This window comes from Motacilla alba, chromosome 1, assembly GCF_015832195.1.
Source record: "Motacilla alba alba isolate MOTALB_02 chromosome 1, Motacilla_alba_V1.0_pri, whole genome shotgun sequence".
NCBI lineage: Eukaryota > Metazoa > Chordata > Aves > Passeriformes > Motacillidae > Motacilla > Motacilla alba.
The window spans coordinates 12879661-12907358 of record NC_052016.1 but is presented as its reverse complement, the minus strand read 5'-3'; the positions used below and the strand labels follow the sequence as shown (position 1 = coordinate 12907358).

The 27698-nt window shown below is 43.8% G+C and overlaps 1 protein-coding gene across 2 annotated transcripts; it reads left to right on the top strand.

Moving 5' to 3' along the window:
- Window positions 1–1770: 1770 nt before the first annotated feature.
- On the top strand, window positions 1771–27698 carry STYXL2 (serine/threonine/tyrosine interacting like 2). 2 transcript variants are annotated; one of them, XM_038147248.1, is made up of 6 exons: window positions 1771–2195; window positions 2906–3039; window positions 5518–5612; window positions 6465–6696; window positions 7449–7666; window positions 9644–27693. In XM_038147248.1, the coding sequence occupies exons 2-6, from the start codon at window positions 2924–2926 to the stop codon at window positions 12475–12477; spliced, it is 3495 nt and encodes a 1164-aa protein (XP_038003176.1). In that variant the 5' UTR covers window positions 1771–2195; window positions 2906–2923; the 3' UTR covers window positions 12478–27693. The 2 variants fall into 2 exon arrangements, with proteins under 2 accessions (XP_038003176.1, XP_038003185.1); XM_038147257.1 differs by lacking the exons at window positions 1771–2195; window positions 2906–3039; window positions 5518–5612; window positions 6465–6696 and adding an exon at window positions 6803–7247 and having other exon boundaries at window positions 9644–27698.

The window sequence follows — 27698 nt, the reverse complement described above, 5'->3', positions numbered from 1 at the left end:
AGACATCTGCAGGATCAACACAATGCACCCTCTTTTTGTGCTGTTGGGATCTCTTCAAGCCCAGTCAGCCATCCCTTCCTCCCCTTGCTGTGACATCCACAATTCAGTATACCACCTTCTCTTTTCCCTGCTCGCTCAGCCCTGTACCTGCATTAACACAAGGCTGGGCTGTGAAAACACCTGGACTTGAGTGGCTGTGTCACTGCTCTTCCTTGCCATGATGTGGCATCCCTGCAGACACAGCTTCCATCCCCACGTGGGGAAGCAGCACTCAAGCAAGAAGGAAGGAGGTGTGCAGGCCCAGCATGATACAGCACCAAAGGCATCTGTGGTATGAGGCAGGTGAGTTTCATTTTCCACTTCTTTCTCGTTTGCTTGTTTGTTTGCAAAGGGAATCAACAGTGGGATGTTTCTGCATGACTCACAACTGGAGCCCCCAGTACATATAAACAGCACTCAGACTTTCATCTGGTTCTGTCCTGGGCCAGCCTGGCCCGTGAGATTTCCTGGGGGGTCAGGAGGTGGGAACTAGAGGCTTCCTTTTTGAAAAGACATTGGAGAAGACACAGTGTGGCTCAGTCCTAGCTCTTCTAAGAACAAAAATCAGCCGATCTTAGAACCGTAGAACCACAGAATATTTTGGGTCTGAAGGGACCTTTTAACATCATCCACAAGCAGGATGAACCCCCTGCCACAAGCAGGAACATTTTTCACCAGACCAGGTTTCTCAAAACCACACCTAACCTGTCCTTGGACACTTGAGGGATAGGGCATCCACAGTTTCTCTGGGCAATCTGTTCCAGTGCCTCACCATCCTCGTGAAGAATTTCTTCCTTTTATTTAATCTAAATCTACCTTCTTAGTTTAAATTCACTGCCTTTGTTCCATTACTACAGGCCCTGGGCAAATGTCTCTCTCCCTCTTTGTTATAAAATCCCCTTTAAGAACAGAAAGGCTGCAATAAGGTCTCCCTAGAACCTTCTCCAGGATGAACAGACCTGACTCTCTCAGCCTTTCTCCATAGAAGTGTTCCAGCCTTCTGATCAACTTCTAGCCCTCCTGTGGACCCTCTCCAAGAGGTCTGTGTTTTGTGCTAGGGGCTCCAGAGCTGAATGTTTTACTCCAGATGGGGTTTCACAGGTGCAGAATGGGACAAACCCCTCCACTGACGTGCTGGTCACACTTCTGATGCAGTTCTGATGCATATGGTTGGCATTGTGGGCTGCAGGTGCAGCTGGGTCACATCCAATTGTTCATACACCAGTACTCCCAAATCCCTCTCCTCCAGGCTGCTCTGGATCCATTCATCCCCAGCCTGGACTGATATTGAGGACTGCCCCAACCCAGATGTAGGATCTTGCACTTGGCCCTGTTGAATTTAGTGAGGTACACACGGGCCCACTTCTCCTCTGTATGGCATCCCTGCCCCTACTGAATCCAGGGCACCGCTCAGCCTGGTGTCCTCTGCGGAATTCCTGAGTGTGACTCAGTCTCACTCTCTGTGTCATTATTAAAGATATTGAGCAGTACTGGTCCCAGTGCAGGATCCTGAGGGACACCACTTGTTGACAATCCCCATTGGGATGCTGAGCCATTGACTGTATTTGGATCCCATCCAGCCACTTCTTTATCCATCAAATAGTCCGTCAATCAAATCCACCCCTCTCCAACTTAGAGGTAAGAATGTTGTGTGGGACCATGCCAAAGTCAATACAGAAGTCCAGGTAGTTTACAGGTAGCTTACTTTCCATTAGGTTGGAGTGGGTTCAGCTGCACTGCATTTCTCGAGGATATCAGAGGTCATACCTGCATTTCAGTTTGTGCCTTGTGGGATCCCCCTTGCCTGGAGGCTCTCTGCAGGCAGAGGTCCAGCCTCACTGCCTCTGGACTCTTTCCTGCAACTGAGAAACGACCCAGCCCACAGCAGGGAAGGAGTTAAGTGCTTGACCAGCTGCTGTCTGTGAGGCACTGAATTCCTTCCCTGTGCAATCCAGCAGCCAGTGTCAGGACAGCTATATTTAGAAAGCTGATAAAGGTTTGGTGCCAGCAGTTGTCCTGCCCCTCGATGAAGAAGCTGTAGAGGGAGTGAGAGGGGGGCAGCTGGTTGCTTTCCCCCCAGTACCGCTCCTTGCTGCCTTCGGACTCCTTTGCTGTGTTGCCAGCAGGGACCCCCAGTGGAGCCATCAGGCACAGGGGTAAGTTCCCTTTCCTTGCTCACCCTTCTCCCTGCTCACTGCCCCGTGAGTGACCATGCGGCCGCCATCCTCCGGCCTGAGCCCGGCTGCCGGGCCCGTGGGAGCTGCCGCTGGCTCTTGTGGCACTGAGGCAAGAGTCCCTCTGCCTGGGCCTCGGCAAGTGTTAGCTGCTGTGTTTCCACGTTCCTAACTGAGCTGTGGTGGCCTTGCTCTCCCACACCCAGTGTGAGAACAGCAGCCTCCACACAAAGGATTACAAGGACAAAGTCCCAAGCCTTCAAGCTCCTTTGGCCTTAAGCTTTAAGAGCATTTCATTTTGGGGACACAAGGTCTCATGTTTCTTACCCCTTAACCTCCTTCCAGCCCGGCTCTGGCTGTGTACAGCTCCTTCCAGCCACCACCTGTGGTCAGGCAAGTATAGAGTTTCTGCCCTGCCACCCCTTCCTTCCTGGCCTTCCAGCACCCTTACTCACAGGCAAAAGAGCATTGGTGCTCGCTGGGCAGCAGCCAGGGAGCTGCATGAAGCCCTGGGAATGGCAGGTGCCCTGGAAGAGGAGCCAGTGCAGGCCTTGTGGAAAGGGCTTCCTCACAGGAGCAAAGTGTGGGAGCCCTTCTGCTGTACCCCCCCTGCCACTTGTGTCCCAGAGCCAGGGAATGGCCTCCTGCACAGCCCTGTGTAATGGCTCTCCCTGCTGCTCTGCTCCTTGTAGGGATCCCCAGCAGCCACCATGGCCAGCGGCAGAGATTCGGACAGTGAGCCGGCGGTGCCCCAGGAGGAGGAGGAGGAGGGTCCAGATGTGAAGGCCGTGCAGGCCCATTACCTGCGCAGCCCCTCGCCCAGCCGGTGAGTCCACAGGCACTGCCACGACTCCTGGCAGCACGTGGGAGCTGCTGCCCTTCCTTGCTTTTCTTCCTTCCTCTCTTTCACCCTGGCACTTGGGCCAAGCTGAGCCCGGGGATTCCCTGCCCTCCCTGAGGTGGGGTCAGTGTGCCAGCTCAGACAGAGCCTGCAGAGACAGGACTTCTGCATTAATTAATCCACCTGTTGGGAGAGTGCACAGCCAGGATAAACTGCAGGAAGGATTACTGTGGGCTGGTGGTATCCCTCTTTCCTGTCTCATGGTCTCATACCCCTATACTGAAGGGATCTTCTTCTGATCTAATTTCAGCTCTTCACAACTTCAGCTTTATCTTTATGTCCATTATAAGGACTTGTAGATTTATTGAATGTTGATGTTAGGCTTTACCAGCCCTAGAAGGACCAAGGGTCTTGGGATTTGGGTCTGATTCAGAACCGGCTTTAGCTACAGGCTTCAGGCACTGAACAGGAGGCTGTCACAGCACAAGCAGAAATTGAGTTACCTCAAGCAAAACAAGCATGATTAGATGTGTTTTCTTCTAATACAAGGAAAAACCCACCCCTTTGTTCTCTTTTCCTAAAGCAAAATGCTCTGCAGGGCTTTCTGTAACCTTTGAGATGCTTTAGCTGAAAGCAAGGAGCAGGGATAGAGTTTGAAAACAACCTTCCCCAGCGTCCCTCAACAAGTAGGAGGTTATGAAATGTTTCCTGCTAACTGTGGGGCACTGCAGAAAAATTGAGTACTTACTTCATTTAACCACATGCATTTCAAAATTGTTTAGGAAGATCACTGAGCTCACATAAAGTAAAATTATGTATTGTAAAATTATGTATTGAGCTCTTTCCTGCTGCTCATCAGTTACTCAAAATGAACAGAAACATCTCTCCAGTTTATTCCCTTCCCTTCCCTTCCCTTCCCTTCCCTTCCCTTCCCTTCCCTTCCCTTCCCTTCCCTTCCCTTCCCTTCCCTTCCCTTCCCTTCCCTTCCCTTCCCTTCCCTTCCCTTTTCCTTTTTTCTCCCTTTTTTCTTGCTGTCAGTGGCAAAACACAGTGATGAAAATGGAAAGATCCTTCCCAGCCAGAAGGGGGTCCTTGAAAGACCCAGGCTTGGGGAGATCTGTGTTTCACAGGTGCTCAGGGCAGCCACAGGTAAAATGTGTTCAGCCTATGGTGGCAGATTATTGCCAGCTGTTACTTTTTTGTTGAGCTTGGAGGCAACCCTTACAGCAAAAGGAATCGAAGGCAGGGCATAACTGCAAATTTGTGTCAGCTCCTGTAAATGAGGCTGAGACTCCCCTTGCTCATCTCCTAAACTCCTTTGAAGAACTAGAAAAGGATTACTTTCAGTCAGGGTTGACAAGTGCTGGAACTCAACTAAATGACCTGGATGAGCCTGTTAAGTGGTTTCTGATGGCTGTGCCCTCTGGTTTGATTCTGGAGCCTGAAAGCAGTTCAGCTCTCCAGACACTGCTGCACCCTGACTGCATATTAATCACCCTCCCTCTCCGGCTTTAATTAAACAAAAACAAACAGCGTATTGCAAGTCTGCAAGCCTTGCTTTGCCAGAGAGCTTCTGTGATGGCAGCAAACTTGTCCTAGTGATTTGTACCATCTATTTGGAAGGAAGTGTAGAGGGTGTAGATCAGGGAAAAAGCTCTGTAAAATATTTTGTTAAGATGGTCTAACGGGGAGACTGAATTTTCTTGGACTGTATAGGTGGACCCAGAAGGAAATATACTTGTTTTTCAAGGTTGTGGCCTTTTTTGCTTAACAAAAACTTTAATTACACTATGTTAAATAACTCACCTCAAAGGTGTTTGTGGGTGTCGTAGTGGTTTCTGACCCACAGTTACACAACACTGAGTGAGCAGAGAGACTGATCACAGGTTTATGCTCTGAAGTGCCCAAGGTACAAAGTATTGAGGGAGAGATTCATGGGCTTCAACCTTAGGGCTTACACTGCAGCTTGTGGTAACTCAAAGGATGCTTGCAGGCAATTAACTGGCAGAAAGAAAACCCAACAGTTTTCTAGCACAAACTGTTTTGAATTACTCAATAAATTCTAGTTAGAGCCATGTTTATGTCTGTCTGTCTAAGTGGGAGTTACTTGTGAGACTATTTCTTGTGATCCATCCCCCTCCCAGTCTCAAACCAGACACTGATCTTCTCTGCCCATAAACTCCTCCACCCGGCAATTTGATTGCACTCCCAGCCCATTTTAGCTTCTCCCCATGGGACCTGTCTACGTCCTGCAAACACTGGATGCCAAGGCATCTTTGAAGCCTGTAGTGCCATGCTAGAGATCAGGGTGGGAATGAGATGTGGGAGAAGAGGTGGGACTTCCCTTCTACAATTAAAGAATCCCTGCTGTTCCTCTCTGGAATGGGTGAAGAGTGCTGAAGTCCTGGGGATGGGATCCCAGTGGAGGGCATTTGCCTAACTGGCAGTGTGGTTGGTTGGCAGGTATTCAGTGATATCAGACACTGACACAGAGAGCATCTTCATGGAGCCAATCCATCTGTCATCTTCTGTGGCTGCCAAACAAATCATCAGTGAAGGTAAGAGACTATTTAAGTTACAGAGACCTGAAGTTGCACTTGTTTTGCCTTTCTCATCTACAGATACTAAATGATAAAAAAGCCCTTATGAGAAAACTCCATCTGAAGTAGAGAAAGAAAGAACAACTTACAGAAAGGTTTGGTGACTTCCTTTGAAGCTGTGTAATGAATCTGTGGCAGAATTGCGTACTGCAGGGGTAAAAGTTTGAGTGCTAGTTGCTTGCTGCAACAAACTAAATTAGAGTAGAATGGAGCAGAACAGAACAAAATGTAGTATACCAGTTTAAAGGACATATGTGATCATCTAAGTCCAACTATCAGGGCTGACCAAAAGTTAAATAATATTATTAGGGCACTGTCCCACATCTCTTAAACACTGTCAAGGATAGGGCATTAACCACCTCCCTCAAAAGCCTGTTCCAGTGTTTGACCACCCTCTCAGAGAAAAAGTGCTTCTCAATGTCCAGTCTGAATCTCTCCAGCTCAGCTTTGAACCATTCCCACATATCTGATCACTGGATGCCAGCAGCTCCCTCTCCACTTCCCCTCTTCAGGAAGGCGTAGGCAGCAGCTACATTCTTCTGGGCCTGGAATAAGGGTGCTCTTAGAATAAGGGTGCTCTTAACTCCCAGGCCTTTGGCCAGTGTGGGGCTGAGTTCAATGTGCCCTTCTCATTGCTAATTACCCTGAGGCAGTTTTTAGGTGAACACGTACCTGCCCGCATTGCAGACAGAGCAGGGGGATATTTCTGGGGAAGAAAAGCCACAAGGCTTGTCCCAGGCATAAGTAATGATAGCTCATACATTTGCATTGTTTTTGTGCGCTTTTAGTTACAATGTCAGTTTATTCCAGAGCTGAAGACAAAGGACATCAGGGTGGACTCGGTGTGTCCCAGGATGTTGGAGTCTGCGCAGCAGCTGATGGTGGAAGATCTGTACAACCGAGTTAAGGAAAAGATTGATGACACCAGCTTGTTTAACACGCCGTGTGTGATGGACTTGCAGAGGGCACTTGTGAAGGACAGGCTGGAGACCCCCAGGGATGCTGTGGATGAAGTCTGGCCTAATGTCTTCATAGCAGAAAAGTGAGTGTCGGCTTCTGTCATCAAGTTGCACGAGATTCCCAGTAAAGGGTCAAATGGAACCATTGAAGGCATAACATGTATTACATGCATCTAATACCTTTCATCCCTAGAGAGCCCTAAAGTGTTTTTTCAGACTGTGCTCACAGAAATCTCTATGCAATGGAAAGTAAATACTTCTGGAATAGAATCAGCAGCTTTCCTATGCTGTTTAGATGCTTCAACAGTGTAAGAGAGGAAAAGACAAATAAGCCCAAATTCCACTGCTCTGATTGGAATTTGGCCCTAAAATTGGAACTAAAGTCTTTGGTATGTAAAAGGGAATTTAAAAGGTAATGCCAAAGCAAATGTCAAGTAAACATGATTAGATCTCCTGTACCATGGTTCAGCTATATGAGATACTTGTGTAATTGAATAGAATTAGAAGGGGATATAGAGTAAAGCATCAATTATGGAGTGGTAAAAATTGATAAATAAGTACATGGCCTGAACCTAGGATGGCAGTATGAGTTTCAAACCAAGCTGGAGTGGAAACAGAGCATATGGCTCTGCAGGTGAATGCAGGCTTCTTGTTTTATTTTCACAGTGAGTATTGGAAAGAGATACCTGTAGAACTCTCAAAGGACATGAAGGTCTGAGTGATGCCTCATGCTGAATGAGTTACATGGACTGGGAGTTATGTAGATCTTGTAGCACGCAGCTGTTTTCCCACCTAAAATAGACTGATATCTAACATGTTTTTTCCGTTTCTGCAGAAGCGTTGCAGTGAACAAAAGCCGTTTGAAGAGACTGGGGATCACTCATGTCCTGAATGCAGCTCATGGCACAGGTGTCTACACAGGAGCAAGTTTCTACAATGGCCTCAATATCCAGTACCTGGGCATTGAAGTGGATGATTTTCCAGATACAGATATCTCCAAATACTTCCGCCCAGCTGCAGAGTTCCTTGACGAAGCCCTGCTGACTTACAGAGGTAAGAGAAGATTGAAGTGGTTCCAGGTTGCTTGGGAATCAACAGGGAGAAACCTTAATCAGATAAACAGCTGATATGCCACATTTGTAATGGGGTAGAAGGCAGAGCCTGTGCCCTCTGCATGACAGTGAACATCTCTTCCTTGTTTCTGCCTGGTCTCATTCAAAACCAGAGGGAGTAAACTGGTGAGGGGAGACAGCCCCATGGCAGCCCCATGGCAGCCCCATGGCTTCAGGTTCAAAGCTCCTGCAGCTGATTTGAAGAACCTAACTATAGCAAAGAATAGAATCCCTGCTCTAATACATTTTCTAGAAGTATTGATACTCTGTAATACTATCTATCTATCTATCTATCTATCTATCTATCTATCTATCTATCTATCTATCTATTCCTGTACCCTGCATGTTTCAGTTTCGCCATGATGCAAAAAACCAGGCTGATTTACTAGAACAATCCAAGGGGCTGAGTTGAACCTCTGGGTGTCTACATCCAGGCTGCTATCAGCTTTGCTGGACTCCAGTTCCATGGCAGCTGTTATTCTGTGGACCTCCAGTGCACACTGGTCATTTTGTTGCAAATTCACTGGACAGTTAGAAATATCTTTTTGCAGTTCAGTATTGAAAGAAGCACTAGGGTCTGTGATATCACTAATATTCTTCATATAAATTGTCCATTAATCTCATTTCTGTAGAGAGGCAACAGATCACCTCCTAGCCGTAGTGACAGTAAGAAAAGTGTAAAGTTTTGTGAGTATGTAAGGAACATTGAGCAGTTTTAATAGCTCAACAACACGAGAAGGATGCGCCAAGGCAGACGAGCCTTGAAAGAAATGAAAGGAAGGAGATCTCCCCCTCTTGGTGAGCTGTTAGATTGGCTTAGCTGGCTGGTAAAACACTTGGAAGGCAACCAAGACTTTTGATGCTAAGGTATTAAAGAGATTTCAGGATTGTAGGAAGAGGTTCATTAGATAAACCTCTTGTGGTAACATATCAGCAGTTAGAAAGATGATGCTTAAATTTGCTTCATTAAGTTTCAGTGCAAACAGATTGATTAAACTGCAGTTTATCACACATTTAGAAACAGTAATTTCAGTTGTTTGCAAGCTAGCAAAGCTTCGTTTACACTCTCTTCGTATTTACAAGCTTTTATTTAGCTGTAATTTGCCATACAAGTAACTTAAACTGCAAACAATTTGTCTGTGCCAAAGCTTGGTTTTCTGCAAGAGGTAGTAAATGCTATAAAATAAAGCAGATCCTCAATTTTGATTCTTGCTTATACAGTTACTGGTGCAGACAGTGGGTCCCAATAGTTTGAGGCATCTAGATCAGTTTGTCAGAGTCAAAATCAGTTCTTTCCTGATAGTTGCTTGGTTCTGTTCTTATAAGATACAGCAGGACTTAGGCCTCCAGCCAGTCTTCAGTGTAATTGTTTGAGGGTACCTTGCAAAATCGATCTAGATTCTGGCAAAAATGCTATTAAATTAATAAAAAATTGTTATTTAAGTCCTCTAATGTCCCTTATAGAAAAAATAAGTTACTTGCTTATTCTCCCAATACTTTCCTGCTGGCTAATGCTAATATCTCACTTTTTACATATTGAGAAAAAAGCATGGAAAGCTTAAATATCTGACCCTATGTCAGCCAGCAAGTCAAGACTATCTCACTTGCCTTTCTAATACCTATTATAAGCTTTTTGACTGTTTGAGTAAGTGAAGTGTGTAGGCGAAAATACAAATACTATTTAGATTGTTTGGAAACGTGCCTGCCCACAGTTTTTGAGACTAATGTGCTTTTTATTCCTATGTATCCAGATTTTTATTAAGGTAAAGCTAGTGAATATTGAGTGTTGGTTTCAGTCTCTGAAACATATAATCGGTGTAGTTTTTAACACTATGCAGAGAATGCTTTTGTGCTACATACCGGAGCATCCTGTCTATAATTGGAAATCGCTGATGCCTTTCATATTCACTCTCTGTAGGCAGAATCCTTGTCAGCAGTGAGATGGGCATCAGCCGCTCAGCTGTGCTGGTGGCTGCCTACCTGATGATCTACCACCACATGACCGTTCTGGAGGCTCTGATGACCCTGAGGAAGAAGCGTGCCATCTACCCCAATGACGGCTTCCTGAAGCAGCTGCGCGAGCTCAATGAGCAGCTCTTGGAGGAGCGAGAGCTGGAGCGTTCTGGAGATGAAGATGTGACTCCAAGCCAAAGTCCTCTTCCCGGCACAGGGATTTCTTCACGGCTGTCTGGAGCTGGGGACTCAGGGAGCATCAAGGGAGCCAAAGCCCACTCCATCACAGTAGAAGAAGAGGACACCAGCAGCATTCTGGGTAGTTTTATGAGCTCTTCATCAGTGGAAAAAACTAGCTGGGTTTCCAAACACTCCACCCTGATCACTGAGGAGGAAGAGGAACAATTGTATGAGGAATGGAGGAGGAAACAAGGCCTATCTGCAAAGGAAGCAGGAGTTCACCATGAAAGAAGAACATCTCCAAAGCATCCGGATCAGGAAGAGGAGCAATCTGATGAGGATGTGGAATGGAGGATCCATGACTGGCAGCGCAGAAATGAGAAATACCAGATGGCAGGTACAGCCAGGGAGGAGGATGGTGAATGCAGCCTGGGAGGAAGACCTTACCCATCAGGTGAATTCAGTGATGCTGAGAGCGTGAGCAGTTTTGAGATCCGAACCCTAAAAAAACAGCTGGAAGCCAGTAGCTTTAGCAGGATGAGGAGGAGCCGCACAGGCTCTACGTCTTCTGAGAGCACCTGGGACATGTGGAATCAGAGGCTTCTGGAGATTGAGAAAGAAGCTGCTCAGAGGTATCATTCTAGGAATAAAACCTGTGGGGAGAGACAATCCCCAGAAATGGGAAGAAAGGAGAGGGATGTGGATGAGGAGAGTGTGTTTTCAGACTCTTCCTGTAGCTCCTTCTACAATTTCTGCCAAAAGAACAAGGACAAGTTGACTCCTCTAGAAAGGTGGAAGGTCAAGAGGATCCAGTTTGGCTTTCACAAGAAGGATTTAGAATCATCATCTGTGCCATCTCCAGCAGAGGATGGCAGCCAGACAGGTCAGGAGGAAACAGAAGGGAAGAGTTTGTCAGATATTGATCTGACTGCTTACCAGGCTTGGAAAATGAAGCGGCAGAAGAAGGTGGGCAGTGAAAGCAGCAAGGAGGAATTTGTGGAATTTGCCAAAACTGAGGATTCTGCTTCAGCTAAAAAGAAGCAGAGGCGTGTAGAGCTCCTTGAACGTTCAAAGAAAATTTTAGAAGAAAGCCAGTCCATGTGCAGCTGGGAGACAGAGAGTACAATGAGTGGGAGTATTCCCCTGTCAGCTTTCTGGCCTTCAGCACCTTCTGCAAGCGGTGCCGACGATGCAGCTTCTGCCCTGAGCATGCAGACAAATCATTCGTCTTTGACACAGGCCAGGAGTTGTACGGGAGCAACGCAGCTGCAGATGCCAAATATACCCCTTCCCAGTCTCCCAGTTGGCCCAGGTGACACAATATCCATGGCAAGCATTCAGAACTGGATCGCTAACGTGGTCAGTGAAACCATTGCTCAAAAGCAGAATGAGATCCTGATGCTGTCCCGTCCATCGTCCGCCATGGCCTCCCTGTCAGGAGACCTCGGCAGGCGTGCAGATGATGACAAGGTCTCTCTTCTCAGTGCTCAGAGTGGCTCATCTCTCGCTGCCTCTCAGCTCCACCAGCAGGACCTGCACAGGGCTGAGTCTCAGTCTGTGCTGTCTTGCAATACCTCCATGAGCACAAGGACAGACAGGACTGCTTCAAACATGAAGATGAGCCAGACAAGCAAACCACTGTACAGCCTCTTTGCTGATGATGTTGACCTAAAGAAACTCAGGAGGAAGGAGAAGGAGATGCAAATGGAAATGAGAGAAAAAATGTCAGACTATCAAATTGAAAAGGTGATCAGAGACAATAAACGCAGCACTTTATTTAAAAAGAAGGTGACCAAAGCAGAGGAAAATGAAACAGAAGATGACAGAGAGAGTACAACAAACAGCCACAGGCGTCCCTTGCAAGCAGATTTTGACAGAACTGATGCAGTCTTTGATCTGTCCAGTCAACCTCCAACCTCAGGTGCACCAAAGTCAGAGGTAGATACTGATATTACCAAGTGGCTCAATGGCCTGAAAGCAGAAAGAGAACCACCATCATATTATGATCAGACTGAGAAAGCTAGAGAGAAATATAGATCATCCAGAGTTAGACAGATGGATTCTGAGACATCCAGTTACAGATTCTGCAGATCCCAAAGAAAAGAGCTAGATAGCTGTTCTTCCTACGAGTCAACAGGAGATTCACTGAGAACCATGTCAAGATTTTCCTCTGCTTCTGCAAAAGAGGACAAAAAGATGTACAAGTTCACAAGGTCCAGGGTCAGTGAGACAAATTCCAGAGGAAACAGCCCAGAGCTGCATGTTTTCAGCCAGTCACCTGAACCCCCCTTTGACTCTGAATCCCCTGAATCATCTACACAGAGCCGAGTTAGAGCTCATCATGTGGAGGCATGTGAAGAGGAGGCCAGGTCAGACGTGTCAGAATGTGGAGCAAAGAGAAAGTTCACCCAGAGCTTTTCAAAGTCTGAAGAGGATGGAAAGAAGGAGGCAAAAGTGGAGCAAAGTGAAGAAAGGTTTGCATCTAGGCAGGTCTCTCAGTACAGGCGAAGCACACGTAAAGAAGAGGAAGAAGAGATGGATGATGATGCCATTATTGCTGCTTGGAGAAGCCGACTAGAAGAAACTACAGCAAAGCTCCAGCGGAGAAGGGAAGAGTGACCAAGATCAGACTACAGGAACACAAGCCACAGAGTCCCTGAATCACTCACTCATCATTAAATTTTTGATAATCCTTTGTGGTTTGTAGGGCATTTCCTGCAGATAGTTCTCTTCTTAATCAAAAGCGATGAAGGGAAGAGGTCAAGTTCTGCAAGTGTTTGTGGTTTGCCAGAAAGAAGATGCTGGTATTAAATGATCAATGTAGGTAGGAACACAATGTTAGAAGCCATTAGGAGCCAGACGATGTTTCAGCAGCAAAAGCAGGTAACAGTGACACCTCAAGTCAAAAGACCAATCACATCCCATTTTGGTTATTTCAATTTCCTAGTGTCGTTAAAGACTGGACATGTTTTTTCTAGGATCTTTTTGATCATAAATGGAAGAAGCCAACAGCCTTTTCTAGGAACTTAAAGAATGTTTTTCTCTTAATCAGTTTTACTTTATACGACTGAGAAGATATTACCAGGTAGGCTCCATTTTCTGCACCAGCCTTACGAGTGTCTAGAGAAATAAGACAGTTCAGGGGAATACATGTTCTGTTTTACTTTACTAAGTAGCAGAAGCAAAGTGGAATACTAGAAAAAAGAAGATGCCTCCTGTTTAGAAGTTCAGTGCAGTAATAAATGTATTCATTGTTTTCCATTAGATGGAGTAATCTCTGCTCCAGTATGGTTGGTTCCTCCTAATAACTTCAGGTCAACAAAGGAAAAATGCAGTAATATTAACAGCCATCCAAAAATAATTTTTTGATGTAGTTAAAGAGATAGAGTTAGGATTAGTGTTAGTGTAGGCTGGGTTTCTGAGTATTGACTTCACTTTGGTTTATGTATGCAGCTCAGCTAAGTTGGTGCTTTTGTGTTTATAGTCAGATTAATTTTCAACATGATTGCCTTGAAAGAAAAGAGCAATACACACACTGACCTCATAATAAAATTGTTTAATTAGACTATAGGTGTAAGGTATTGTGCACCTAAGGAGAAATTGTGTGTCTGTGAAGGTGGCACCTGGAAGCTTGTTTTTAGGAGGTGGTGGTAGGTTCAAATGGCATCTTACTGTTGAAGTGTTCTTTGTATCCTGAGCTACACAGGAAGAAGCCCAGCCTCCATGGTAACTGAGTACTCCAGGTTAAGAGCCTCGGGTCTTCCCATGCCCTGCAGAACCTTGTGAGCTAGTATGACACAACCCAGCAGCTTGCCATAGCATCACTTGTGTGTCTTTCCACACCACAGCACCCAACCCTCACCAGTCAACATCCTCCACGTCTCTCTTAGAAGCACATAGGCTGGTTTCTACTGACTTTGGCTCTGGAATTATCAGTTCCCTCTTCTGTACAGACTGTATTTTGAACCAACAAAGCCCTCTGGCAGAGCTGAATCTAAAACAACAATGGAGGGATGATGCAGTAGCGCTCTCTCACAGGAAGTTTGTCTTTTTCTTGTAATCTCTTCTCCCTCCCACTGTGATGCTTAGGGCTCACCATTACCATTATGCTAGTACCTCTCCCTATTTTAATTGTGTAATACAGACAGCAAGCTCCACAGGGCAAGGGCCTGCTCTTTGTCCCTGTCTGTATGGCGCTACACACATCAGCAATGCTATCTAAATAATGGTTACTGATAACAAAATGCAGCTGGCAATTTTCCTAAACTTAGAATCATTTCTCTCAACTATAACTCACTGATCAGACATTATCCCTGCTTCTCTGAAGATAAAGATGATTCTTTCTGACAGCCAGGACTGGGGTAAATGATAGCTACTTATTCTCAGGTGAATGGAGTCTCACAATCAGGTGATTAACCAGTAACAAAGGTAGAAAAAATAAGAGAAATCACTTACTTGTGTGGGTTGTTTTGGGGTTTTGTTTTTTTTTTTTTTTTAGTAAACTCAGATTACATTTCTGAAATACATAAGGAACATGGTTGTGCTAATGTTTCAGGCATGCAGAGATGCTCTATGGTTTATAATGCTCTTCTACTATAAAATAATATATAATACAATGCATCCCTTGTTTCTGCATATTTCTGTGAGTTGTTATTTTTAAAGTAGTGAAATTCCAGGCCTTGAGCCACATTCTGAGAATTTATATTGAATTTCTGCAGTGCATGTTAGGATAGGCATTTTCCTCTTTCCTTCATCCCTGGTAAAGTTGCTCCACAGAAAACAGCTCTGCATAGACATATTTGGAGCTTGCTTTAATTTCATCCTAGAAAAGGTCTTAAGTTTTGATGGATCAAAGTGGAAGTGTGCAATACCTTCTGGCACTGAATTTACTTTTTTATCAAAGGCTGATTCCCTCTGAAAAATCCCTCTCCTGCTTCCTGTGCCTGGGTGTTCCCAGCAGACAAGCCTGTCCTCTGCAGTACTGCAGGGGGCATCTCGAGCTGTAAAAGACAAGCAGTAGATGATGTAGTAATTGGTTTCATTTTGCACTGTACAGCACAGCCTTTGTTTGGGCAGCATTTTGATTTAAACACTAATCTAGGTCTGCTGCACAAATAAATTATTCAAGACCGAGGGGCAGAATATGGTTCTGTAACAAGTCTGAGCCAGACCGTCCTGATAGCGAGTTTTGACCCTTGTGAGAAAGGGTTAAGTGGGTTCTGCTGACTCATTGAGGTAGGTGGCTTATTAGTTCGCTTGTGTAAAAGGGAGATAAAAATGGTTTGCTGGGGAGAGGCCATCTAAGATGCTGGCTGAGCAGCCATGAGGGAGAAGCCTTAGAAATAGCTGAACTTTATTTTCTTATTGCTTATATCCTTGTTAATAAAGCCAAACCCCCAAAGCAATAAGGGGGTGGGGATCATTTTGGACTCCATGCAGTATATGGCCGGTGCTTGAAAGCAAGATGGGAAAGGCTCCAGCTCACAGGTATAAATTACATGAAACAGTGACATAAAGACCTTGCATGGTGAAAATATTAAAGCATTCAGTCATAAGACCAATAACCAGGAGAGACAGAAATGGAGGGGTTGAAGGCAGGCTAGAAAGTCAGGTTTTAAGATGAGAATTTAGAAGGAGATAAGGAAGTACTGAAAGGGGAGAGGTCTGCACAGATTGTTTCAGGTGACCAGAGCTGCAGAGTGAATGGTTTTTCAGCAATGACACCAGTCTGACAGTAGATTAAAAGAGTAAATAAGTACTCAAATTTATCTAGGAAGGATTTTTCAGCAAAGATGTGCTGGGACTGATATTTTTTCTCCCTCTCAGTTTGCTGCTGTAGGGAGGAGGGGTTTTTTGGCATTGTATAGTGGAAGCTGAAAGTGAAAGGAGCATCCATACGGTCAGTTAAGAATATAAACACAAGAACATAAGAAAGGCTGTATGGGGTCAGACCAAAGGTCCACCTGGCTCAATATCCTGTCTCTGATAGAGAACAACAGCGAATACCTAGGGAAGAATAAATACAGTGATAAAAGTGTTATTTCCCCAGCATGATCTTCCAGCTTCTAATCATTTGCAACTCAAGGACTTCCTAAGCCAGGTGTGATATTTTTGTATTTAATAGCCCTTAATAGGTTTTCCTTCTATGGAAGTGCCTAGTAATTTTTGAGTTATAACCACTATAGCCTAGTACCCACTAGCCTCTGTGACCTCTTGTAGCAAGAAGTCACACAAGTTACTGCACACAAAATGCTAAGCCATCTTCTTTCTGCCTGTTCGGAACCCTCTGCCCACTAGCCTTCAATGCCAATCTAGTCTCTGTTTAGTATCTGCATGTCCCACAAGATTTCGTTTTGTCCCATCCTTAATTCTCTTGTTTTTCACCTGCGTTACTTATTCCTCCTATAGGGGCTGCCCCATGTCTCTTCATTGTCCTGGCCATTCTTCTCTGAACTATTTCTAGTCCTGCTTTGTCATGTTTTGAGATGAGGGACCAAATCCTCAGACAGTATCCAGGGTGCAGGTGTGGCATGGATTTATTCTATGGCATATTGACCTTTTTTTTCTCTTTTCTGTTCCTTCCCTATTGACTGCTACAGTGTGCATGTTTCGTTGGCTGTTGCTGAGCACCAGAGTGATGTTTTCATTGAACTATTTATTTTATGCACCAAATCTTGTTGGATAGCAATGGTCAGCTCTGAGATCATAATTTTCTATGTAAAGTTTTCTTATTTGTAATGTTTTACATTTATTAATCTTGAATTTCATCTGCCTTCTTAGTTCTCAGTCTCTCTGTCACATTAAGTCCTTCTGCATTTCTCCACAGCCATCCTCCCATTTCTACTGCTCTGTTTCCTTAATGTCCTTTGAACAAGGTAGAAACTCAGAGGATGTGGGAAGCAAAGAAGTTAAGGAGGGATAGATGAGAGAGAAACCCATTTGATGTTGATCTGCTTGAAGTAAGAAATAAGAAAGTGATGAAAGTCAGAGAGCTAGGAGATAAATGTTCAAAAAGAGATCTGAAGACAATAGGCAAATTGAGAAGGGAGCCTACAGTGGTCAGAGACAGGAAGATACAAATGTAAGCCAAAGAGGCCAATGCAAAATATTAATTTTTTTAGAGGTATCAATGTCTGGGAAAAGGTTAGGAGGCAACATCTGTGGGAAGAAAGGAGATACAAAGGAGTTACAAGTCAGTGAGAATTGTGAAGGGGACTGGGAGAAATGGAAAGAGTGAGAGACATTAGTGGGACACAGATGATAAAATGACATCGGTGCTGGATTGGGAATTCAATGTGTACAAGCAAGTTTGAAGGAAGTGGAAATGTGCCAGAAATATGTTATTCCTACTGTAAGTGCTGCATTTTGCATTGTAATGCTCATAGCGGTGGGGCCATGGCCCATTTCCCCCATCTAGGAATTTCAGGACAATGTGATTTATTGCGTGCAGCACTAGCTTAGACTGGATAATTTTAAAAGGAGTTTAGCACCACTTCCTTCCTTTACAGCTCCTTGAGAAATGCTTACACATTAGCTGTGGTGGAGAGCTAGGTGAATTATGAGACAAAAAGTTTTATTTGGGGAGGTTATGTTGCATTGCCTGCCTTTCCTTAAAGGGTGTAGCTGGAATTCATTCAATATAGACATTATAATGTGAAAACACAGTATCCATGACCTTCCTAAATTTATAGACAATCCAACAAAGGTACTGAAAGCATGTGATTAATATAGTCTAGGGCTTGGAAACAGACACTGCATACTCATGTAATCCAGCAAATCTCTTTGAGAGCTATCTACCTATTCTCTGAAATTTCACTTGTCATGGAGAAAAATGAAAGTGAGTCCGATCTCTGGCTGTTCTAATTGTGAAGGAAACTTCCAGAATGGGAAGTATGTGTAACAAATAAACTGTTCTCTAAAGAGGTGAAAGCATAGGTCTAAATGGTGTGTGAATTGCCCCAGTCATTTCAGCAAGGTTCTAACTTATTTGCCCAGAAGTAATAATTTAAATGCCAATAATATCTGTCACCCTGTACTTCATGTAATAAATTGAAAAAGCTTCAAAGTGCATGTATTTAGCTTGTGTATTGCCAATACAAGCATAATCTGCTTGAATGAGCACCCTGTCATTGTGGTTGGTTTTGTTGTTTTCTGGTTTGTTTGGGGGTTTTTTTGTTTGGTTGGTTTTTTTGGTTTTGTGGTTTGTTTTTTTTTTTTTTTGCTTAGGGTGCCTTTTGTTCTTTGTACTCTTTTGGTACATTTCAACATATTCAGGAGCTGATTTCATGTTGTTTCTAGCTATCCTCCTGTTACAACCACTCAGTAGCTTCTGAGCTTGGTGTTTTCATGTGACTGCTGTACCTCTGCCACAGGGTGCACACACACACAAAAACACACAGAGATACAAAGAGAAAACATTATTTGTGACTTATAAAAGCAGGCAACAATATGAATTCAGTTCTTCCCAGGACTATTCAAGTGTGGTGATGTGAAAACTGTCTTAGAGAGCTGGAGAAGGGACATCCTGTCTGTGCTTTGAACCTTCCCCTCTGAATTGCATTTCATTTTTATTTGCATGTATCTTTAAAACAGACAATTTTAATCCTTATACAAGAGCATAACTGCTTCCACATCTGATTCATATCTGCAGGTAGACTGGTTTACTTTTAGTTAAGATCTGTGTGCCCCGGAAGACACAAATGTGTGTAATAGAAAACTAGCTTTATTGTTAACTATGAAGAGAACATTGTCTCTACATAATCAGTCAATCAATCAATCAATCAATCAATCACTTATTTTTTTCCAGTGCACCCTTCATGCCAACATGCCTGAATGCTTTATGGTCATTAAATTAAATCAAAGAACACACCACAGAATGGACAAGGCCAGATCAATAAATCTTAAAACCTGATTCAAACTTACCAAGGACTCTGCACAAGTAACCATGACAGGAAGGATGACTCCAGTCAGGAGGGCATGTGTGTGGGCATAAAACTGAAACAAGACTTAGCTGATACTAATTAGAAGACAGAAACATTTAAAGGAACTTATTTTTTGTAATTTTTATAGCATCACCCAGCTGCCAACACCATCAACCTGCACCTTAATGTCTTAAAAGTATTTTGAGGTTTATGAGTGATATAAGAAAATAACAATGGTGGCAAGAACTTTTTATAACTTTTAACAGCTGCATGCTTCAGGGCACCTCTTGCCTAATTTTAAAGATTTGCCTATTTGTGATCTCTCCATTTGATTATTGCAGGGCACCATATTAAAGAAAGATGCAGTAAACACCAGCTGGCAATAACCACAGTATGACTGCTCTGTCTTCATGGACCATCCCAGCAATTTGATCTTTGCAATGACTCCATGCTGAACTCAGATCCAGTCAGAAGTCATCCATTAGCTGGGCAGAACATTTCTCCCTCCTTGCTTGAGAGGAGAGCTTTATGAAACTGCAATACCTTTTATGAAACTGCCAATTAATGGGGAGCTTTGTACATTTTGCTCATAGAAATATCCCAGTAGCTGTCACAACCTATGGAGGTTCATTCCCAAAGCACATAAAATGACCACAGGCCTAACTGCGTTCAAAACTAAAAGCAAACCCCAGTTCTTCAACTTAAACTTCCTTCCCTCAATAATGTCGAGGCATGTGCTCCTCAGTCTGTGAATTGGATCAAAAATATTGCCTAGAGGCAAAGGGTCAGAGGAGATTCCACTTATGAAAAACAGGAGGCCCTCAAAAGGGTGCAACCTCAGTTGCTGAACAGATACCACAAATAGGATGGATAAAAGCCCACATGAGACTGGTATGTGAGCAAGCAGAAGCTGACAGTTGCCCCTCAGGAATAGAGTATAAAGCTTTCAGTTCTGCAGGAGATGTGATCTGAAAGTCTGCTTCCTGGAAGCAATCGCACCTGAACTGTTGCATGGTGCTGCAGTTGCATAATTTAATAGTTGTCATGTTTCATTCCAAGGTGAGTGTTCTTGGTGGTAGTGTACATAAAAAATTTGTATGTCATTAGGGATAAAAGGTTCTATGCCAGACAAGGTCAGATATTATCCTCACGAGTGGCAGAAGAGGTCCATATTAAAACAAAGAAGGTGTTTGATTTCCTTTAGAACGTGGGCAGATGATTCAGACCCACGTGCCCTTCATATGCTCTGTCTCTCCCCTTCCTATCCCCTTTCTTTTGAAACAGATTTAAGTCCATCTACTTTTATATTTTCAAACAAAACCCATAAAAGGGCCATAAATATCATGACTCGCTAAAATGAAAGCTGTTTTCTTCTTCTCCCAGGAGACTCCTGCCTGAGAGAGAGACAGAAAGAGTTCACCTCTTTGAAAATTTCCTCCTCTGTCGAAGTAAAGCTGGTATCTAAAAGCAGCCTTCAAGGCTTTGTTCTTATCATCTTGACCTGGCTTTGTACTGGCTTCTCTCTGTATTGCTTGTGGAAGTGTGAAGGACGGGGCTAGGGGAAGGAGTTTTGGCTATCACTGGCAGAGCAAGGGTCATGCTTGGAAAGGGATTTCATTGTGGTTTCAGAAAACATTATAAACTCAGTGCAGTGGCAGAAAGAATGAAGAAACTCATTCCCTTCCTGGATCAGACCAGTGATCCACCCTTTGTGTCTCTGATGTTGGCCAGAACCAGATTCACCTCAGAAGATATAAAAAAAGTTTAAGTGGGTAATTATGGAATAACCTGCCCTGAGTAAAATTTTCTCCCCTTCTGGCCCAAAGCCCTCCTTCATCTCTCCTCCTTGGTTAGAGTTCAACTCCATGCCCTGAAGCCTGACGGCTTCTCTCCCTTCCAAACCGCTTTTCATCCTGGCCTGTCTCATGTAACTGCCTGTGACAGTGATGGGATGTATAGGTCTTGTCCACTGAGAGTCTGTGACAGATCATAGCCTTATTGGAAAGAGAGGCAGAGAGGCTGAAGAGAAGGCGAGGGAGGAGAGCATAAACTCAGATGAAATATCCATCAGGAAGATGGAAAGAAGAGTGAGTGCCTGGGAAACTAATTGCTGCCTGCTGATGGAGATAGCTTGCAAGTGAGCAGTTTTGGTTTTCAGAGATTTCAGCCTGAAGCACACTAGGAACGTCAACTCTTGGTTGAAACTACTGTTCATCAATATTTCCCTACATATATATATATATATATATATGTATGTATATGTATATATATATATATACACATATTTTTTTTTAAGCTGTAGAAGTATGACAGTAGTCCTGAGAAAACAATTCCATTATAATCTAAGGGAGCTTTTTCTTCCACTGAAGTTCACTACTCATTTCTGAAAAGGTATTGGCATCATTTGGGGCTCTTAGACACTGAACATGGAGGAAAATCAGGCTATTTTTCTACTGCCCAAAAACTATTTAGGAATCCAAAGTTAGATATCCTGCCTAGGTCCTTATCCCTATCACACAGAGATGGCTGCTCATAATCCCAAGTTGAGCAAAGCCCAGCTTCTGTGGATTTGTTTGGCCATCGCACAGAGCATCAAAATTTATGTGACACAATGCCAGTTGCCCCAAGGTAAGGATTAGAATTGTCCAGCACATGAAAGCTCTTGACTTTTTAGACATCGTCAACATTATCGCAGGGGATAGCACTACACCACAAAAAGCATTAACAAAGTTCCAGGGATTGTTTAAATGGACTTTCTAGATAGACACTTTCCAGTTGTATGCAGGTTGAATGACAGCTTTCACTTATTTGTCCAGGAGCTCAACAATTCCTAGGGAGAGGGAAAGAAGAGCTAGGTTTTGGATCATATCCAAGTCTCAGTAATGATTAATTTCACTCCCACAGTATCCACTGTTTCCCATATCCCTTTCCCTCAAAAGTGTGGCAGAGGGATCTGGAGTTTTACGAGTGATGGGTGTTGAAATCACACCCAGTCTCCTGGATACCACGCTGAGGTGTTCAAAGCATCCTGCTGGTGTTGGCTGAGCACAGGAGATTGTTCATTAAGAAAAATGACTGTATCATTCATACTGGGCACAGCTGCAGTGAGCAGCTCAGTGGCAGTGTTCAAGGCTCTGTAATCTCTTGTTAGTTGCCACTTGCCATTAGATTTTTTTGCTGGCCATAAAGGAGAATTGTAGGGGAAATGAGACGTGACGATAATTCCCTGTTCTTCCAGCTCCTTTATCAATTCAGTAACAGGACAAATAGCAGCAGAAGGTAATGTGTATTGTGGAATATTAACTGCCTTACTATGGGGTAAAGGAGCAGCTGTTTGCAACAGATTAGCAGTCAGAGATGCATCTGTAGGAGATAAACTCGGGGACAGAAAGGGTGATGTCCCTATTTCCCATTTTCCCCACGACTGACCCTTCAATACATCCATGTCCAGTATATTAACGGCACCCAAAAGTAAGGTCAGGTGGATTGTCTGTCCCTTAGACAGAATCAGCTTTGCCCTGAGCAGAGGGTGGTTGGTGGGTTTCCTATTGTGGCCTGCCATAGAAACTTGACTGCTTTCAGAGCAGAGGCTGCCCTTTGTAAGTGTCCTTATGTACCATGGATATCTGGATTTCTGTCAGTGAGGAACGTTGTGAGGTAGGGATGGATCATTAATTTGGGACCATCATCTTGGGACTGAGATCCTCAGCAGTGGGAGTAGCACCCACCTTAGTTTCCTAAATATCCAGTCTAGGTTTAGTGCTGGTAGGTTTGGATATATTCCTGAGCTTACAGCACTTGCATGCTCTATCCCTTTGAACCATATGGTGTCACCCCGTCTCCAAACACAGATCCCAGAGGGTTATGAGAAGTAAATGAGGAAAACTTGTCCATTGCCACAAAAGGAAAACTGGTATCTCAGAGACAGCTCCTTCCCTAAACATATTTTCCATCATCTTTTACACTCAGGAGTCACTTACCAGGTTTCTCAATTTCTGCTTTTGTCTTTCACACAGAAGCAGGCTCGCTCTTTTACATTTTCTCTGGCTGCGGATCTCCCTTGGATCTCCCTGGGATGTGTAGTGGTATATCTGCCAGCCTACGCTGAAGGACATCATGAAGAATAATACCATTTAAGCTCATCTTATTGGCCAATGCTAAAGATTCCCACACCCCCTCAGTTTCCATTAGACACACATCAGAATTGTGCAGGCTCCCAAATCACATCCCAAGGATGCAGTTCTGCTGGGAGGGGTTGTCAGGCTCCTGGGGCAAGGGGTGCTGGTCCTTCTAATTCAGCTAAAATCACTGTTTTACCATGGCTGCATAAAGGTCCTTTAGTTCTTCCTGGTACCTGTCGTGCCTACCTGGCTTTGCTTCAGTCCAATGCTGCTGCTTCCTGCATACATCAGGCCTTAGCATGAGCTGGGTTGGCCAAACCAGGAACCTGAGTCAGAAAGCCCAGGATCTTAAGCAAACAAATGAAAACAAACAAAAGGGCTTGGTTTTATTATTATTATTATTTATCAGGAAATGTAGTGAGAGGAAGTGGGGTAACCATTTTAAACTGAAAAAGCGTAGATTTACATTAAATAGTGAGGTAGATTTATGTGAAATATTGGGAAGAAATTCCTTACTGTGAGGGTGGTGAGGCCCTAGCACAGGTTGCCCAGGGAAGCTGTGGAAGCCCTATGTCTGGAAGTGCTCAAGGCTGGGTTGGATGGGGCTCTGAGCAACCTGGTCTGATGGAAAGTGTCCCTGCCTATGGCGGGGGGGTTGGAACTGGGTGATCTTTATGGTTGCATCCAACCCAAAACATTCTATGGTTCTATGACTGTTTTCTTCTAATCCACTTACACAGTGCCACTGCCTGCTATGTATAGGGTGATAAGAATCTTATTTCACTGAACTGACCTTACTCATGTGTCCACAGCTTGGTCTGATGATGCTTACACACTGTAAAATAATCCCTTATTTCTGTGGTAAATCTCTCTTGTATCGACAATTAAGTACCCTTTATAATTCCATTTTTTCGCTATGTTTACAACAACATAGCTATTAAAAATGTATAGAAAATGTAAATAACTTACCTAATATTTTTCCTAGACAGCTTTCTCCTTGGCTCTCCTTCAGTTATGAATGCCTTGGAGAAGAGATCATTCTTGCTTAGTGCCTGAAAATGCCTAAGCTTCTAGGGGGAGCTACAGTAAATAAAAAAAATTATGCTGGATTCTATTTTCACTAAAAGAAAAATAGAAAGGCATGTTATAACCCTGATTTGGTGTGATTATACTGTAAATAGGCCATAAACAGTCAAAGGGAAAATAACCCACAATATTCACACCTTTGAGAGACTGTGAGGTGGTAATCGCTATTCTTCCCTGCTGTTCAAAATATTTTCCAAGTGTCCTCGAAACTGCATTGGCAGCAGAATGTGGCCCAATTCAAGGGCTTTAATGCTACTGCTAAGTAGAAATGATTTTTGTCCTCGAAATTTTCAGTGAAATAGTCTGTATTTTGCAAAAGAAAAAGCATAGCTATTCACTGCAAAAGCACTAAGAAAAAAGGCAGAGACCATCAGAAATCTTTCTGACAAGACAATTCCATGTTTAAAAACAAAATTGTCCAATTAAGCAAAAAGTACAAATGTTGAATTTCAAAAATAGGTATGTTCTATATTAAGATGACAAAGAATTTCAGTATTTCTTGCTGAAGTTAATAGGGAGCATAACGTCCACTTTATACATGGGGAAACAGAAACAGAGATTTGCCTTCAGCTCATTTTTTTCACTTTTCCCCAAGAACTGTTGCATTTTCCATGCCACACACAGAACTGGAATTTGAAACAGTTGGTGTAGCTTACCTTTAAGACCACAACCCTTCTTTACAAGCAGCATGGCTACCTCCGCCTTCACAATGCCACAGAAGAGCTCTGCCAGAGAATCGTTCCAAAACCTTGCAGGGAGATGCTGTGCTTTTCCTGCCATCTGTGGTGAGAATCTTTTTCATCTTATATCCATGCCCATACTCAACACTTTAAAATCTTTCACCTTTATGACCTGTTATTTCTCAGCATCTTTTTGGGCTGACAGATAGCTAAGGATATAGATATTTACTGTCACTGCATTAATATCCAGAGGTCTTAACTAGCACCAGGACCCCACTGCAGCACGTACAGTACAGCATGCAGCACAATTCTAGATGTTCTTGCCCTGAAAGACTTGCAAGTTAAATGAATGAAACAGACACAGGCTGGGAGAAAGAGATTGCATCTGTAAGTGTGTTTGAGAGCCAGAAACTGAGCCTGGTGTTGTACATGGATACTGCAGCAGCAGAAGCAGGAAATTTCAAAAGATAGGGCTAAATTCATCTTGCTAACAAACATTCTCCATCAGCAATCACTCACCTCTCTGTGGTGCAATTAAACACTCACTGGCCTCCAGAGAGCATAAGCACAACTTTCTAAACTGGTGATTAAGACCTTTGTCTGTGAGGGGCAGACATATGTTTCAGGCCTTTTTCCACAGAGTGTGTGATGTGAAAGAGTATAGCATTTATCAGTGCAGGCTTTTCCCCTCCCAAGTCATGGCCCCTGGCTGCTACCCTGCAAAGCAGCAGGGCTCTGCCTTTTTGGTCCAAAGAATACTTAAATAACCATTTCAAAAGGAAATCGTTAATTTGGGACTCTTAACAGAATAATCAACAGCACAGGGAAAGAGCCTGATGCCTCCTTAGACCCAGATTCAGGTTCTCTGAGTGAGTTAAAATGCTGTCTTCTGAGATGGCCTGAACACTGAGCTACTGAGTTGAAACATGCCCCTCTCTGCCTTTTGTCACCTGCTGCTGATGGGCTGTGTCTTGTCTGTGGATAAGGGTGGCGTTAGAACTGAAGGTAACTTCAGGTCTGCGAGCACAGGCCAGGGAGAAATTCCTCATTGCAGTTTCATGTTTATCCATCATAACCCGGTGTAATTGCAGACTGTCCCTAAAATATGTCGGACTGAATTTTGCAGTGCTTCAATCATCTTTTGGATCTGGGTCACACTGATGGTACAGGTGCTTTCAAATATAAATACAGGCCATCACATGGATGGGACATACACTCCTGGCAAAACTGGGCACTCTTACCATGTTTACTGTGTTTTTCTGTTTGAGAAGTGATTCAGAAACAATCAGATTGGTTCTGGCTCTGTGTGGCAGATTGCACTTGAGCATGCAGCAGCCTCCTAGCCAGCAGAAAGCTGGGCTAAATCACCCACTGGAAGTACAAGCCTGCTTTAGCATTTAACACTTCCTTAGCATTTAACAGTGAAACTCAGCAAAACGTCAGCTTTTATTTTTGCGTTGTCCTAGGCTCAAAGGCTCCCAAGGCTCAAAAGATTGCAAATGCCTCTGGAGTATCAAAGCTTCAAATCCAATGTAGCCTGGCTATTATTCCCTTCAGCATGGGCAGTTACAGAGATGGGATGAATGCTCCCTATCTAGATAATTTAAAACCTGTGTTTAGCATTAATTCTGTCAGTTCGGAAAGCAGGCAGCTGACAACACAGGGCAATGGAATGCCCTGGGTTTCTGCTGGACTTGCACATGGTAAGAGACGATCGTGTGTGCTTGCTGGAATGGGAGGGGTTTAGGTGAGATTAGTGAACAGGTAGAAGAACACACTCCGAGGGAAAGGTCTTGCCAAGATTCATGCAGGTAGTGGCATCAGAAAGGTGCTGCATGTGGCACATTACAATGGACACACTAAAAGTCTTCCTATTCCCTTATTCTACCACATGGACTGAGTTACTGTGAAAATCATGTTCCCTGCACAAAGGGACAGAATAAAATACTGTTTGGCTTAAACCTATTCCTGCTTGTGAAGGTAAATTAAATCTGTTCTCCTTCAAATTTCTTTTGTTCTGCTACTTTTATCTTTGTGGAAATTTTCTTTGGTGACTCATCTGTTGTTGTCAGCCTCACCCTTACAGGTGAAAATCATGAACCCTTCTGAAGTTACAAGCTCTGGGAACATGTCCTAGAGGCAACATGGAGTTACATAACCCCAAACAGAGTGCACTGCTTTTCCTGCCCTCCTCTGTGCCATCATTTGGGAGAAAGTTCTGTAGGCCAGAGAAACCATATTCATAACATCCACTATTTAAGGCTCTCACTTGGAGTCTTTCCTTGCAGTAAGAACTGACATACTGTCAAAGTTGACAGCACTATGCCAGTTTATTGCACCAGAAGACCTGGTTTTTCCTTTCCTCCCATCTGCAGAGCTTGGCTGCTCCCATTATATGAACCCTTAGTCACTCCTGCCCCTAATAAAATCTCCATGCTTCACATGCTCCCTCAGCCTCCCTTTGATTCGTGCTCCCAGAGTCTTCCTCGCTGCTGACGTCGGGAGCCTGCACAGCTCTGTAATTTCCCGACAGCCCTTTTCAAACACTGCCTTTTAATCAGGTGCTGTGTTTTACCAACACTTCCTTCTCTCACTGAATGCTTTTGAAGCGAGGCTGCTAGCACTGGTGGGGTTCCTTCTCCACTGCCCTTTTTTGTTGTTTCCATACAAAATTCTAGGACAGAATTTTGTAGCTTTTTAGATGCCCTGATTTTTTTAAATTTTTTTTTCTGTGTTGTGATCCTAATTTCCTGCAGGATTTCTTCTTCCTCTCCTGGGAAATTTGTCTCTATTTCTGGCATCTGTCCTTCCTAACCCTTCCCACGTTTCTTCCCTTCTAAAGACAGGGGAAAAGAATCCATTTAATATTTTTCTGTAGTAACGTCTATCTCATCTGTCAATAAATTACCCTTTGCCATCTCTGGGAGACCCCTTTGTCTCCCTTCACTGACCTTATTCTGTACCTTGCCTGGTTTTTTTTTAAGGGAGGATGCAATATCCCTGGGCTGTCATTCCATGAAGAACAGCTGTCA